Here is a 16,460-nt window from a genome sequence, read left to right on the forward strand (position 1 = left end):
TGTTCTCGCCCCTCCTGCAAAGAACCTTCACGAGATGAACTGTTCTGAACGAAGGCCATGACCTTTAATCCTCGCCCAGCAATACAGAGTAAAAATGTTAAAACAAGCCTCAGTATTAGACCAATAAATATCCCTTTGAGGGTTCACATCTTGGAGGAAACCAGATTTTTCAATATTCACATCCATGGCTACAGTTCCTGAGTTGAAAAACTTCATTTTCTACATTACTCATGCTGTGCCATCTGAAAGAAAACTACATTAATGAAAGCAACACAAATATACAAAAAAAAACAACAAAGAGAAAAAAGAAAATACCCAACACATTAACCTTCATTTCAGCGCCTCAGATGACCATGTGGAATGGCTGCACTATTTCATCCATTTCAGCAGGTGTACCATTAGATTGGCTTTGATTTCTAAACCTCTGTGTCTACATGCCCAGTTTCCTGAATGCAAATACGTCAATGGATTTCTAAACAGGTTGCACTGTACATATCCATGCAGGGGCTACGACCAGACTATAGGCAATTTCTGCCACCAACCTACTCAGATTGTTTTCCCTTCTGGAAGGACAAGAAAAAGGATGTAAGCCAGGGCATACCATTAGCACAGGGCTAATGGTATTGGGTGTTGGGTCCTAGTTTGGACACAAAGTTGATCTTAGTTGAATCTTTCTTGTTAATCCTCATTGATCTGCTCAGCATAGCTTCCAGTAAGTACACAACTTTACCGACAGAACCTTTGAAGGAGGAGGGCAAATCCCTGATGTACAAGCACAGAAAGACAGACAAAAGCCAAGACATTTTATATGCACAGAAATAAATAAAGCAGCTTTTTACCTTTTCTAAATTACATAATGGAATCTATTTAACCCAAATAAAGTATACATGACAACAAAAAGCATGGGAGCCCTGTGGAATTAACTGGTTTCCTGCATTATATTCATCATAAAATGCAATCTAATTTTCATCTGAGTCACAAGTCCAAACAAACACAGTGTGTGTAAGCTAACACAATGCAAACAATCACAATCCTCTATGTGTTTCTGGAGCACACCCATTAAACATTCCCAGTGCTGGTGGTGCTTGGATTAAGCAACTCATGAAACCTCCTTTGTCTGCGTTAATATTCAGACTTGCATCACTCAACTTCTACTGAGCTTCAGCTGACAGAAGTGCTGTCATCTTGCGAAATGCAGATCTGCGTCTGAACTCTGACATGATCCTGAAGAATATCTTGAAGTACTTGGATAAACTAAACAAAAGCAGCCTGTACATTACTGCTGCGATGAGGTTTTCATGTTGATATCCAGTGCCCTTTGTGTGATTCCAGGATTGCTAACTCCTGATTCAAATTAGTTTTTGCTGATGTCTGTAGAATTCAGGTTTATATACTTTTTCTAGTCAACTCTGTGAATGTTAGTCTTCAGTCATTTGTGTTTGATTTGTAAAGTTTGAAGATCTGACCATATTCTAAGACAGACCAATGCATAAATGCAGATAGTTCAATTATTTAAAAACACAAGGTTGATGCATTAATCTATCTGCTCTGACTAATTCAATTTTTTTTTTTTTTTTAAGTTTTTTACTGGAAAGGGATCTGAAAAATTAATGGGTAGACATGACTTTCTGGAGCAACAACACTGCTGTATAAAACACAACAAGAAATTGTAAATGTACTGGTAAGGAGAATATGTAATGGAATAAAAATGAAGAACCAATGAGACATATGTTTAGTTTACAGCTCTTAAAATTGTGGACGGATACCTTTGGGTTAAAGGTAATAGATATGATGCAGCTCTATCTGAATTAGAGCTGCACAGCTCCCAATAGAATCAGTGAGATGTAATGAAAGATTTAAAAAGACAAGGGCTTCTTTCCAGGAACAATTCCTCAAGCGTTCTGGTAGACAGCAGAAAGGAAATGCACACTTTCAAAATCTAGTGTCTTTAGAGATTCTTAATGGTTTGTAATTGGACATTGGATTGGTCAGCGAGCACTCAGGATCTCAGTTCACTGAAACTGAATACAGTTACACATGATGTTTAAATTATGCAGGCCTGGAACTGAAATCTGAACAAAGACAACAGTTTCAAGCAAATGTGGAGTGGACACATACATTCATAGGCAGATAGCAAAGGTAGAAGTGAGCTCCACAGTTTGAAATACTTACACATGTTTAAGTTCTGGTTTGGCAGCATAGTGTCTTCGTCACCCTCTGAACAAAAAGCAACACACTAAATTAACACAAACTGCCACGTTAATTAGGCAGGACAACAACTTAAAATCATAATATTAATTTATGCAATTTCTGACTTTTTAAAACGATCACATCACAGTTTATATTCATGAATAATTAATAATAGTTGATTGAAAAATGGCCTCACAATTCAGAAGCTAAAACTAGAGAATTTCAACTCTAACCATTCATTGACATTTGAGAGAACCATATTTCCATCCCACTGCGTTTACTTTTTTGTGTTGGCTTTAAACCGCCCAAGAGCTTATCTGAAATGCTTTTTGTTTGATTTATATGTGTGCTCTCTCTTTGGAAGTTTTCTCCCTTTGTTGCTGTTCAGTATTCAGTCCATTTAGTTCAGATATTTGCCAAAAAGCCAAAAAAGGACTTTTTCATGTCAAACTGAAAACAGATTTTTACAAAGAGATTGTTTAATTAAAAATGTGAAACGTAAAATAAGTGATTGCATAAGTATTCATCCCCTACAAGTCAGTATTTATTAAAATGAACTTTTGGTCGCAATTATCGCCTTGAGTCTGTGTGGTCTCAATTAGTTTTGCACATCTAGACACTGCAGTTTTACCCTATTGTTCACTGCAAGCTTGAGGGAATTTCCAAAGAAGAATGGGTTGAGATTCCTCAGGAGATGTCAGAGACTTGTTACAAACTACAACAAACGACTGCAAGCTGGTATATAGCAAAAAGGATACACAAGTGACTATTAGCATTAAGGGGGCTAATAATTTTGACCCTGGTAGTTTTTGGTTTTTGTTAAATAACTTCGTTTCTGTGTGCAAAGTAAAATAATGTCAGCATCCAAAATAAAGCTAGGATGTTTGGAAAAGCTGAGTTAAAAATTCCTTCATCTGTTTAACAGCACTTGGAAATTAAAAAAATAATATTTCATAGGGTGACTAATAATTTTGTCTTTAACTGTGTCTGCCTGTCTAGTCTGATGGCCAAAAAGTTAAATTTTGGTCTTTTCAGACCAGAAGAATTTTCTTCAATTTCACAGTCTCCCACATGCCGTTTGGTGAACTCCAGCTGAGTCTTAATATGAGCTTTTCAACAGTGACTTTCTCTTCACCTGCCATGAAGCTTGGCAGGTGACTATTTGACTAGAACTAATTTGACTGGTGGTGTTTTCAAATTAGTTATGTAGTTGAAGAGACGCAAGTTTGGTCACCGGATTTATGCACAGCGGTAAACAAATCTGATGCTGATTTGATACCCTGCAAAATGGAGGTTGGTTCATGAACAAAGATCACCAATCACTGGCATTTCTTTTTAGTAGGTTGCCATGTCAGTTAAAATTTTAAGAGACTGTGTAGAAACTCATAAATACAGAGGAGAACAATTTAATAAATCAGTTTCTGTAAGTTGCTACTCAATTTTGAAAAGCAACAAAAGGAGAAATTTGCTTGGTGATTCTTTTTTATAGGCACTGCATGGTTTGCAACAATGTGCAGAAAAATTATTTGATTGCTTTCTAAGGAATTTTGCATCATGCCACCATCCGTTACCATTGTGCCAGTGCATCAGCTTCTATTTTCCAGGTTGTTTTCAATTTTAGCATCTTTCTGTGGCATGCTGTTGGATTTGTGCTGCCTTTAACCAGTTGAACCCACAGAGCAGCAGTGTTTATATGTTCACTGCACAGCATTTTTCTGCAACTCCTACACTTTTCAACACTTGATTTGAAATGAATCTTATTTTTCATGCAAACCTGGATTCTGTGCAAGTAGAGCAGAATGACAAGCAGACTTACCCTGATGATGTGCGCCTCCAATGAAGTACTGTTTAACGCTGAAGTACTTGTCTTTGGAGTGGTACACAACAGTAGCTTGACCAAATCTCTGGCTCCACTGAACGTCTGCTTTGCCCTTAAATTTAATGGAGAGAGACTCTGACAGTCTTTATGCATTAACTGAAATTTGGACATCAGAGTTTTACTGGATAATGACATTTATGTGTTGTGTGCATGTAAATACAAGCAATGTTCTAATTTGAGACATTCACGTGGATCCTGCTGCTGTTGATGAGCTGTTTAATAAACTCAGAGGAAAGACTTTACCAAACAAGCTGAAAGCAACAAACTAAACCTCCGTTCATCTTGTTAGACATGTTTGCATATGTCTGTCAACAAGGGGCAAAAACTGTGTCTTTTGCACTGTCACAACTAACTGGCTGCATTCACTGACACTTTGACACTGTTGTTTCAAGGTGTGAACTGAAACCATTAGATCTGAGATTGCCCCAGGGCCGGCCGATGAGATTTCCGGGGTGGCTGTGGTTCCCATTTGGTGGCACCCCTGCAGTATCAGGTATATCAGACAATGCTGCATTACACTCCTAAAAGTCAATGAAAGGTCTGTTTTGATAAACCAACCTGCTAAGAGCCACGCCTTTGCTAAACAACAGAATATCATCATGGAATTAAAACCAACTGACTTTTGCTGACATTAACACAGTAAACCACAAATATCACGGTGGATTAAACGTGTTGATCCACACTTGGTGCGTCATACATGAGAAGATTACTGAAGTGCATCAGTTTTTAGGGTGACCACATTTTGATTACCGAGAACCAGGACATTTGGTATTTTCAAGGCCGTGTAATAAGGGTTTTAGAGTTGCAATAAAGGTCTAGTATTTTTTCCCATAGATCACCACTATGGGGTTTCCTAATCTGAGTCAAGTCTACAGACTACAGTTGCCAAAGTTGAACGCCAGGCAAATTGGGGATTCTTGCAATACTTGTCAACAACCTGGGTTAGGCTAAACAGGTAAGAGTTTGTGTGATGGTCATCTTAAATTGACTATGATTCAATGTTGAAAATCAATAAAAGGAGACAACGTCTGAAAAAAAAGAGAAAAAATTCAATATCTTAAGCACTACAAACAGTATATCATTGACTCTAACTGTAGGTGGCAGCATAAGTTTAGGTGGAAGAGGTCTAAAACATCACAAAATGAAACTAAGACTACCTGTATAACCACATCAGCCAACCTTAAAATCATCCTCTGGCCTGAGGATGTCATTGAGCTGTCTTCAACCCTTGGATGTGAAGTGTGTGTCAGGAGATACCCATTTTCCATTGGATTTGGGTCACTTTTGACCCATGTTGCGCATCAAAGGGTTAATTTAGGTGCAGTACATGTGAGTCAAGAATGTTTTACAGTATGAATTAAATATAAGTTATAATGTAATGTACCCTGTCAGCATATGCAAATTAAAGTGCATGTAGTCATTTCAGCCAAGCATTTGCTGATAATTTTAAATTAATAAAAACAAAACAACAGAAAAACTACATACTTTGTTACTTTAATATATTACAACTTCAAAAGTGAACTAAACATATCATACATTTTTGTCAGTTATGACCACCAAGTGTTTTTAACACCTTTCTAAGAATACATGTAGAGGAAAGATACATCAGTCAAACCTGCATTATGTTTATCAAAAGAGGAAGTGCTATTTTACAATTTCTCTGTGTTTTCACACAGTCAACCTTTGTTGATGTAAAAATATTGATGCTATCAGCTGAGATCTATTCTTATGTCATCCTGTATGAAACAAAAGGCTGATATTCAGAACATTATAGTGAAATGTTCCTTGTAAAGTGTTTTTTCAGTCCTGTAACTAAAACTTACTACCAAAATCCGTCAAAGGAGGATACAATCCATATGATCCATAAGGAGGAGGAGGAGGATCCGATTGTTGGGCTGCTCCTGGTGGTGGTGCTTGTGGTGCTCCAGCACCCCAAACTGGAGGGTTTGGATTTCCAAATGGTTCAAATCCAAAGCCAGCCGCAGCAGGTGGAGCTGCAGCAGCGGAGCCCTGATAGGCCGGCAGGAAGACAATGGGAAATTTGATCTCTGGGTCTGAAGCATATTTGACATCCAGGTAGACCTGTAAAAACCATTGGCATTATGTTGGTGAATCTTCAGGAAAACTGTTATTGTATCTGGAGGATAATTCAGTTGTTTTACCAAGATGTTAATGAATCAACATGTGAAATCAGGCAGCAAATCATTTGCTAATTTTATCAACCTGTGTAATATGTACAACTGTAACTATGTACAGTTGCATCCATCAATAAAAAATGTCAAGAATATGTCACATGCATCAATCTGCCAATGGCAGGTCATTCTCAAAAACTGAAGGACTGTGTAAAAAAAAATACTAGTGAGGGAAGTCCACCAAGATAACCATGACTCCTCTAAAGGAGTAACAAGCTAATATTCACCACCATGCTTCACGGATGCTGTACTTGTGATGATGTACAAGATTTGTCATCCACCGAATACAGCATCTAGCCTAAAGGCTAAAAGTTCAATTTTGGCCTCATCAAACCAAAGACCCTTCTTCCAGCTGACTTCAGTGTCCCCCATATGCCTCTTGCTGAAGAACAGGCATCAGTTGTTGTATGCAGTCTCTCCCAATCTAGCTGCTGAAACTTGTTACTCCTTCACAGGAGTCATAAGTGTCTTGGTGGCCACCCTCACAGGTATCTTTCTTGCATGAAAGGCAATAAAAGGGTACTTTCAAACTTCCAGAGGGGTGAGTACTTTTCTATACACACTGTAACCTTTTGGGGTTGACGCTTTGGTAGAGTTTCCTTTCCAAATTGAGTATCTAAGGTTTTGTATGCTGCAAAGCTCTGTGAGACAAATTTGTAATCTGAGAATGTGTAGGAAAAACTAGCTTGACTTGAAATGCTTATTTATTGATAACAATTCCCGTAATTTTTAATGCCTTTTTCAGGAAACACAATACACAGTGCAGTCACACACATCTCAGTAGTTGTACTGGTTGTGTAGCTGCTTACCCTGAGTCTGTATTCTACTTTTAGGATACTGCAGTTGAGGATGGAGGGCTCCACATCATGGGGAATGGTGATGACCCTTGTGACGTTTTCATTAGAAGATGGAGGGATGGGATCTCCCACCTCTTTAAAGAGGTCTTTAGTATCCAGTCTTCTCTTCCCTCTTGCAAAGAAGCTGTGTTTTCTGTACACACAGTACTTGGGCTTGATCTCACGAGATGAATTGTTCTGAATCAAGGCCACAACCTTTAATCCTTCTCCTGCAAAACAAAGCAGAAATGTCAAAACTAGCTTCAGTATTAGACTAATGAGCATCAGTATCACTTTGAGGGCTCACACCTTGGAGGAAACCAGATTTTTCAATATTCACATCCATGGCCACAGTTCCTGAGTTGAAAAACTTCATTTTCTTATCCTTAGACTCATGCTGTGGCATCTGAAAGAGAACTAGATTAATGAAAACAATAGAAATATACACAAAAACAAAAAAAAAAACAGAGCGAAAACAGAAAACACTCAACATATTAGCCTTCAACCTGGCGTCCCCGTTGCCAAAGCGGTGGCTCGATTCATCAAATTATGTCAACCATATGAGTTTCAGTATGTAATCAAAGAGTTTCATTGTTAACACAATGTTACGGGAAATTTAAAACCTGTGTTTTTAAAGGCCCACTTTGCTGGATGCAAATACTGCAGTGGATTTAAACAGACTGTTCAGTACATGTCCAGGCAGGTGCTAGAGCCAGATTTTACTCACCAACCCGCATTTCTGTTTTTCCCTTTCAGAATGAAGGGAATGAAGATGTAAGCCCATACATACCATTAGTCCAGGGACATTGTTCCAGTCTACTTTTGACACAAAGTTGATCTTAGTTGAATCTTTCTTGTTAATCCTCATTGATCTGCTCAGCGTAGCTTCCAGCAAGTATACAACTTTACCGACAGAACCTTTGAAGGAGGAGGGCAAATCCCTGATGTACAAGCACAGAAAGACAGACAAAAGCCAAGACATTTTATATGCACAGAAATAAATAAAGCAGCTCTTTACCTTTCCTAAATGATATAATATAATCCGTTCAATCACAATAAAGTATACATGATGATAAAAATCATGAGAGCCCTTTGGAATTAACTGGTTTTCTGCATTAATTCATCATAAAACATAATCTGATGGTTATCTGAGTCACAAATACAGGCCAACATAATGTTTATAAACTAATACAATGCAAACAATCCCAATATTTTGTGTGTGTGTCAAATACACCCATTATACATTCCCAGTGCTGTTTGGGAAATTTGGATTAAATAACTCGGCAAATCTCCTTTAAGGATCAGTCCTGCACATCTGGGAGGAATTCACAGAACTTCCTGCCCACATTGGGTATTTCCTTGGCATGTCTGCTCTTTTGATGTAGTACCACAGTATCCGTACTGTGTTAAGGTCTGAGCTCCAAATGGGCCACTCCAAAAGGCAGATCATTGCATCATTCTGTCGTAGATGTATTTCACTATTTAGAGTTATTGTCCTGCTGCATCACAACCCACTGGCCTTCAGCTGGCAATTAAGTTCCTTCTACATGTAAAAAGCAGATCTGCGTTGAACTCATCACTTATCCTGAAAAATATCTTGAAGTACTTGGATAAACTAAACAAAAGCAGCCTGTACATTACTGCTGTAATGAGGTTTTCATGTTGGTATGCAGTGCCCTTTATACCATTTATATGATTTCAGGATTTCTAACTCCTGATTCAAATTAGCTTACGTTGATGGCTGGTTTACATACGTTTTCCAGCCAACTCCATGTATGTTAGTGTGCTTGATTTATTAAAAATGGGAAGATCTGACCATATTTTAAGACAAACCAAATCATAAATGGAGATAATTCCAAAAGGTTGCCTCTTTTCTGTTGCTGTAGTTGCATAATACAAGGCTGATCTGTTAAGATGTTTTCATAGGTTTGTGCTGTGTGTCTGCTCTAGCTAACTATGGATCAATAAAAAAATAAATAAAAACTTACTGGTGAGGGATCTGGAAAGTGAAGGGGTAGACATGACTTCCTGGGGCAACAACATTGCTGTCTAAAAAAAAAAACGAGAAACCGTAAATGTATTGGTAAACAGAAAATGAAGAAACACTGAGACGTGTTTACAGGTCTTACAAGTTTAGACAGGCCCAATTCTTCAAGCTTTGTGGTAGACAGCACACAGGGAAAACACACTTGCAAAACTTAGTTAATGTCTTTTGAGATTCGTTATGGTTTGTAATGGGACATCGGATTGGTCAACAAACGCTCAGCTTCTTAGTTCACTGAAAACGTATATAATTATGCAGCCAAGCAATTGAAATATGAAAAAAGACAACAGTTTCAAGCAACTGTAGACTGGATACACACAGTCATAGGCATACAGTGAAAACAGAAGTGAGCCCCACAAGTTGAGACACATTTATGAAATACTTACACGTGTTTAAGTTCTGGTTTGGGAGCAGAGTTTGTTCGTCGCCCTCTGAACAAAAACACATTGAATTAACACAAACTGACACGTTAGTTAGGCAGGCCAAAACCCAAAAATTTAAATATTTATTTATGTAATTAACCATGAAAATGATCACACCACATATTATATTCTTGAATTACCAATTTAGAATTGGTTTAAAAAATGACATTACAATTCATAAACTAAAAGCAGAGAATGTCTGGGATTGTTGTCTGACAAATTACTTAATCAGTTCATCAATTCATGAGTTAATGCTTTAAATGTGTGCTCTGCCTGGTGTAACACATAAGTATTCCCCCCCTCCCCTTTCTCCCTTGGATATTTTCCACCTGTTGCTTTTCAACACTAAATCATTGTAAATATAATTCGTCTTTTTTGACAAGAATTTAGATGTTCTCATGTCATAGTGAAAACAGATAAATCATTTCTGTGTAGCTCTGGCTGTATGCTTCAGGTCTTTGTGTTCCTGGTAAACAATTCTTCTCCCAAGTGACCGTCATCTTGCTGACAATATCAGGTTGTCTGCCAGGATTGCCATGTACTTTGCTGCAGTGGCTTAACTCTCTGTCTTTAACAAGCCTTCCAGGGCATCATCTCCACCTCCTAATGCTGCCACCACCATGCTTCACAGTGGAGAAGGTGTGTTTGTTATGCTGTCCACCAAACCCACATGCCTTCTAGTGAACTGTAAGCTTTTGTCAATAGTGGCTCTCTCTTTGACACTCTCCCATAAAGCTTTGCCTGGCGAAAAACAGGAAAAAGTTGTTGTATGCACACTCTCTCCCACTTCAGCTGTTGCAGCTTGTAACTCATTCAGAGGAGTCCTAAAAGTCCTTGTGGCTTCCCTCAAGTCTCTTTCTTGCAAAGTCCCTCAGTTTTTCAGGACGACCTGCTCTTTGCAGACTTAAAAATGTGCAATAGTTTTCAATTTCTTCATGATGGTTTTATCTGTACTCTAAAGGAAACTCAGTAACTTGAAATTATCTTCTAGTAGCAGTTGGTTGCATCAGTACTGAATTCAGTGAGTCACTTTAAGTGGAGACAATACTAGACTAGACATTTAACATTACATTGCAGAAATCTGTTTTCATTTTGACATGAAAGCGTCTTTTCCCTCCAGACTGTTATCCATTTTCACATCTTTCCATTGCATGCCCCTTTTAGTGTGAAGAATGTGCTGAATGTCTGTTGCCTGTAACCCACAAAGCAGCAGGGGGAGGAGGGCTGACTGGCCAGCGACTTTAGAAAACTAACATTTCTACAATTTCTGCTGATTGCACAGTTCCCCCTGCAAAACTTGTCAGCATTTCCCTCCAAAACAATCTTGTTTTTCATGCAAACCTGCAAGTAGAAAAGAATGAAATGCAAACTTACGCGGCGTTTTGCCTCCAGTGAAGTAGTGTTTAAAGCTGAAGTACTTGTCTTTGGAGTGGTACACTACAGTAGTTTGACCGTGTCTCTCGGTCCACAAAACTTCTGCTTTGCCCTTGAATTTAATGGAGAGAGACTCTATCTGACAGTCTTTGGCCACTTCCAGCGTGACTTGACCACAAACGGTGTCGCCACATGTGAAATTGTTGCTCTTATTGATGGGATTGTAAGTGACTTCCAGTTTTTTCACAGTGGACGACATGATGCGCAGCTCGGAGATAAAATTCCGGATGAAAGGCGAAGCAAAGCAACAAAAACGGAGGCGAGATCTCCACCTTCGACGGGTGTGTCCTAATCTAGAAGAGGAAAATAACAGCTGCTCTGCCTCCGCCCATCACTGCCTTGTTATTCTGAGTTCATTTCCGCATGTATCAAGTCAACTTCAGATACGTTTAACTCGCTTCCCTGTCTGTCTTGTTTCAAAATGAAAATAACGGTGGGATTCATTTTTCCAGTGGCTCCTCCAGAAATTTTTTCGTGAAGTGTCCTAATCCCAGTTAGCACAAAATGTTCCCACAACATTTGATGAACATTACTTACAAGTTCTAATGGTGTTTTCAAGGAAAAAACTAATGCGAAAAAAACACTCAGAGGATGTTTGGAGAATGTTATGGGGCCACGGATTATGTTACATCATAACATTGGAAGAACGTTCTCAAACATTTAAAAAATGTTTTCAAGATTTTCTTGAGATCCCGATATGTGTATATATATATATATATATATATATATATATATATATATATATATATATATATATATATATATATATATATATATATATATATATATATATATATATACATATATATATATATATTTATATATATATGTTGGTTTTGGGTGATTTGGGGGTATTTTAGAGGTAAGACATCTTCTGGAAAACATTCCCACAGTGTGTTACATGATGACAATAAATAGGCCTAAACAGTTTTGACCTATTTATGCTTCTAACACTAAAATTCTGTTCATGTGTGATTCAAATTTTTATTCATGATAATGATAATAATAATGGGCTGCATAGAGGATCAGTGGTTAGCACTGTCACTTCACAGCTAGAAGATCCTCACTTCGCATCCCGGCCTGGGCCTGGGATCATTCTGCATGGAGTTTGCATGTTCTCCCCTGTGCATGCGTGGGTTTTTTCCGGGTAGTCCGGTTTCTTCCTACAGTCCAAAAACATGCTGAGGTTAATCAGTGATTCTAAATTGTCTGTTGGTGTAAATATGACAGTGCTCATTTGTCTCTATATGTATCCCTGTGATAGACTGGTGACCTGTCCAGGGTGTCCCCTGCCTTCTCCCTTAGTCAGCTGGGATAGACTCCAGCCCCTTCGCAACCCCACATGCCCTAACAACTACATTTGTGTGGCACTGTGCCTGAACTAATAACCTTCATCAGGGTTTATTGTTGTGTTGGAAAACAATGGGAGGGGCTGTGTGCTACTTACTGAGATTTTTATAACCGCTTAGACACCTGATTGTGTAAAAATATTGCATATTGCACATTATCAAGGTTTATAGAGGTGTTAATTATATTATTATACGTTTCTGAATTATGACAAACCAGTGACACATAAGTCATGTGGAGCTTTGTTTTCTACCAGGAAGTACACCACTAGCTGTTAGGATATCATAAATTGAGGTGATAAGGGAAGGTCAGTGAATGTTACATAAGCTCACTTCCCAGTTGGAACTATGCTTACAACCAACATGTGACTCGTTCACATTTTGTTTTCCAGTGGAAATAATGTGTCATGGTTTTCTGAGAGGTTGTGACTGAAAGTTTATTTCTTAGGTTGAAATTAACTGATGTGCAACATTTTATTACAATAAATGAGAGCTATTTATGGCTCTGCAGGGTTAGATCAAACACTTAAAAATCTCTCTGATACAAAGCTATAGTAAACTTGTACTGTCATGTCATGTCCTGTGCATCTTTTGCGTTTTCTCTGTGACACTGTGTGGTATCTGGAAGAAGAGATTTTTAATGTTGTGCTGATAGATATTTATTGTTTAAGAGAAACCAGCATAGCCAATGCTTTGTGACTTCATTATTTATTTAAAACATCATAACATCAAGTGAAGAAAGTCATTCCAAATCAAATCGTGTTGGTAATAAAGGAGCTGACTGACAACACAAACACTACTGAAGTCAATCCATTCTCTACTACGGATTTCACTTTATGAACTACACAATATTTCGTGCTACAAACATTATTATAATGTGATGTGGACAACGTTTTACTGCAGATTAAAGACAGCGACTCATGGAGTCTTTTCAAGGTATATTTCTCTATTCTTTTTTTTAAAAATCAATTTAACAATCACTTCCTACTCGAAAGACTCTTATTATTATCCTATATTTTAAAACATAAGTCTTTGCAATGCTCTCAATCTTGCCATTTATCATGAGAACACAGATTAAGCAAAAACACGTTAATCATGGTAGTTCCTAACTTGGAGTTATACTGCAAATTAAATAGAGTCCTGTGCTATCAATCTATCTATTTGAGCTTTTAGAGCTTTCTGTCAAAATCAGTCGAAGAGAGATACATCCCTGACACACTGATTGGTGAAGGAGCAAAGGGACCAGAGGCTGTTGGGTTTTGTAAGAGGCTAGTCCGTCCTGGCATTGAGGAGTTTGGAAATGCGTCAAATCCATAGGCAGGATTGGCAAGAGAGTGCACCTCCTGAGGTCCTTCGAGAGCAGGCAGGATGACGATGGGGAACTTGATCTCTGGATCTGAAGCATACTTAACATCCAGGTAAACCTGTGGTGCAGAAACAGTCTGTAAATATCATAGCTGTCATGCAGCCCTGCTGACATACAGACACAGACACATGCTGGTGACACACTTTAACAAAGACAGACACACACCCTGAGTCTGTACTCTACTTTGATGATGCTGCAGTTTAAGATGGACGCTGGTGTGGTGGGAGGGACGGTGATGATCTTGGTGACAGTCAGACCTGCAGAAGGTGGGATGGCTTCACCCTGCTCTTTCAGGATGTCTTTTGTATCAACTTTCCTCTTCCCCTTTGCAAAATAACTGTACTTCCTGTACAAACAGTACTTGGGCCTAATTTCTCGAGATGATCGGTTCTGAATGGAGGCCACAACCTTGATGCCTTCACCTGGAAAACAGAACATGCTTAATACAGTCTAATGCAAGTCTTACTGTCAGCATGAAGCCTGAATACTAGCGATAGCTTATTATCTTGTAGTACATATAGAATATGGAACTTTTAAGATGTGCATATCACCAGTACAGAACCAAAATCTTCAGTTCACATTTGCATTAACTGGAGGCAGATGACAAATGAAATCCATTTCATTATTTGACCGGAAATCTTGAAGTTTCATACTGTGTTCAAATGTCTGAACTGTTGTGTTTCACCTTACAAAGTCATGTTTCTTATTTTGTTTCGTGTGTGTGTCTGCAATTAGCTCCCAAGAAAAACTGTAATCTTGCTGAATATATTTTAAATCACCTCCAAAATTGCCGTCTAGAAAGTTCTGTTCAACTTCTGTTCATCTCTACCAGTGTTTTTTTTCCTGCAAGTGTCATTTAAAAGTGGCTTATCTGTAGACCATAAAAAGGTTCCATGAGCAAATAGACTTTGAGCTGCACAATGGTCAACTGCAGGACAAGAGTTTATTTTCATTGCAATCCCACTGTTGAGATAATCTGGGATTTTTCTGAGATTTCAGTAACATCAGATCAACCACAAAATTCTAAATTACCTTGGTGGAAACCCATTCGTTCAATGTTCACATCCATGCCTACTGTTCCTGAGTTGAAGAGCTTCATCTTCTTATCAGTGTTACCTTGCTGTGAAATCTGACAGGAAAATCAAAAACAGCTTACATATTGTGTTAATTCTCATGGTTTTAGCAGCATCCAAGTTAGCAGACATCTTGGGCATCTGATTGTGAGTGTGTGTTGTAAGGTAGATTATAAAAGGTACCATGAGCATTGGATCCGGGTTTCCTTTGTGGATGAGGGTGAACTCTGCCTTGGCTTTGCTGTCTATTCTCATGGACCTGCTCAGATTTGCCTCCAGTGTGTACAAGATCTTTCCAAACTTGCCATGGAAGGAGGACGGCAGCTCTCTGTAAGATGTGACAACACAATGTACAATCAGACTGGAAGAGTGACAGAATATACTATTTGTAGAACAAAGAGCCAACATACATGGCTTCATGAACAAAGTCATTGGTTAAGATATGAAAACTCACTGTGTTGGAATCTGAAAGGAGAACGGATAAACATGGAAGCCCTGGCCAATAGTATTATTGCCTGAAAAACAATGAAATAGTTACTCAGTGTGGCTTCCATCATTGGTTAAAGTTTGTAAATCTGACCATAAACCAATTTGCAAATTTACAAGTAAATGTATCCACAGCTGTTGGACTGTTCTTCTCAGTATGGTTTCTCATTTGTATAGTAAAACTGTTTACTAGAGGCCCTGAAGGAAAAACTGAAAACCCAGAAGATTAATTTAGATGCCATTTAAAGTTGAAATAGTTTTTAAAAATGATGGAAGCATTTATTTACCCAGTTTTATATCCTACAAATCCACCATTGAAAACAGGAATGAACACAAAACACTCAGAATAATATTGATGACAAAAAGTTATATTTTATAAACAATTATCCAAATGACATGAGACAGAAAATATATTTCAAATAAATAAAATCTGACTACAATACCAGCCTGCCCCAGTGAATGACACACAGTAAGCAAGTTACTCACCTTGCCCCTCCTGAATGATAAAATGTTTGACGCTGAAGTATTTTTCTTTCTTATGGTATGTTACAACCGTTTTTCCATAACTTTCCGTCCATTGGACTTCTGCTTTTCCCTTCAGTTTTATGCAAAGTGAATCTATTTTGCATTCTTGTGATAATTCTAATGTAGTTTGTCCTGTAATCATATCACCACTAGTGAAAGTATTGCTTTCATTTATGGGATTAAATCCCACTAAAAAGCTCTTAACATTACTTGACATTATACCTTTTACTGCACAAAGTGACAAGTACAAGAAATGGCAGGCGAGATCAGGAGAAAGGTTTTATCTATTGTGAGGTGTGTCTGCGCATGCGGGTTTTGGTAAACATTAAACCACAGGGCCTGATGCTTATTGGGTTGAAAGTCTATTTTACCTGACATTTCACTCTAATGTCCTTTATGAACAACAAAGGCTTTTTCCACACCTCCAATGCAGCTGAAATTGCTCCAACCTCTTTCTGACTTCACACACATAGACTTTGATTCCATCAGCTGCAGGGTTATCTGCAGATCGTGTGATGAAACTCTGGGATTCTTGGAGGCTTTGTCTGCTCTTGGGTTAAATTTGCGACAGATGGCCAGTTCAGAAGAAATTGTCTGTCATTTGAAATCCACTCTATTTGTAGATAACTTCCATTACAGAGCAAATATTCATATTAAATAATTTGGA

At 38.2% G+C, this 16,460-nt stretch overlaps 2 protein-coding genes across 3 annotated transcripts; both read right to left on the minus strand.

Moving 5' to 3' along the window:
* Window positions 1-5,547: 5,547 nt before the first annotated feature.
* On the minus strand, window positions 5,548-11,299 carry LOC111576015 (arrestin domain-containing protein 3-like). Its single transcript, XM_023281504.3, has 7 exons — window positions 10,938-11,299; window positions 9,528-9,572; window positions 9,086-9,146; window positions 7,888-8,038; window positions 7,407-7,503; window positions 7,071-7,327; window positions 5,548-6,151 (listed from the first exon to the last, which is right to left on the minus strand). Exons 1-7 carry the CDS (start codon window positions 11,194-11,196, stop codon window positions 5,882-5,884), a joined length of 1,140 nt encoding a protein of 379 aa, XP_023137272.2. The 5' UTR covers window positions 11,197-11,299; the 3' UTR covers window positions 5,548-5,881.
* A 2,007-nt stretch (window positions 11,300-13,306) lies between these two features.
* LOC111576021 (arrestin domain-containing protein 3-like) lies at window positions 13,307-16,045 on the minus strand. Of its 2 annotated transcripts, none has more exons than XM_055011090.1 (6): window positions 15,755-16,045; window positions 15,237-15,297; window positions 14,966-15,110; window positions 14,742-14,838; window positions 13,893-14,131; window positions 13,307-13,767 (listed from the first exon to the last, which is right to left on the minus strand). In XM_055011090.1, exons 1-6 carry the CDS (start codon window positions 16,008-16,010, stop codon window positions 13,513-13,515), a joined length of 1,053 nt encoding a protein of 350 aa, XP_054867065.1. In that variant the 5' UTR covers window positions 16,011-16,045; the 3' UTR covers window positions 13,307-13,512. The 2 variants fall into 2 exon arrangements, with proteins under 2 accessions (XP_054867065.1, XP_023137279.3); XM_023281511.3 differs by having other exon boundaries at window positions 13,875-14,131; window positions 15,755-16,041.
* Between the last annotated feature and the right edge of the window lie 415 nt (window positions 16,046-16,460).

The sequence above is a fragment of the Amphiprion ocellaris genome, chromosome 6 (assembly GCF_022539595.1).
Source record: "Amphiprion ocellaris isolate individual 3 ecotype Okinawa chromosome 6, ASM2253959v1, whole genome shotgun sequence".
NCBI classification, from domain to species: Eukaryota; Metazoa; Chordata; class Actinopteri; family Pomacentridae; genus Amphiprion; species Amphiprion ocellaris.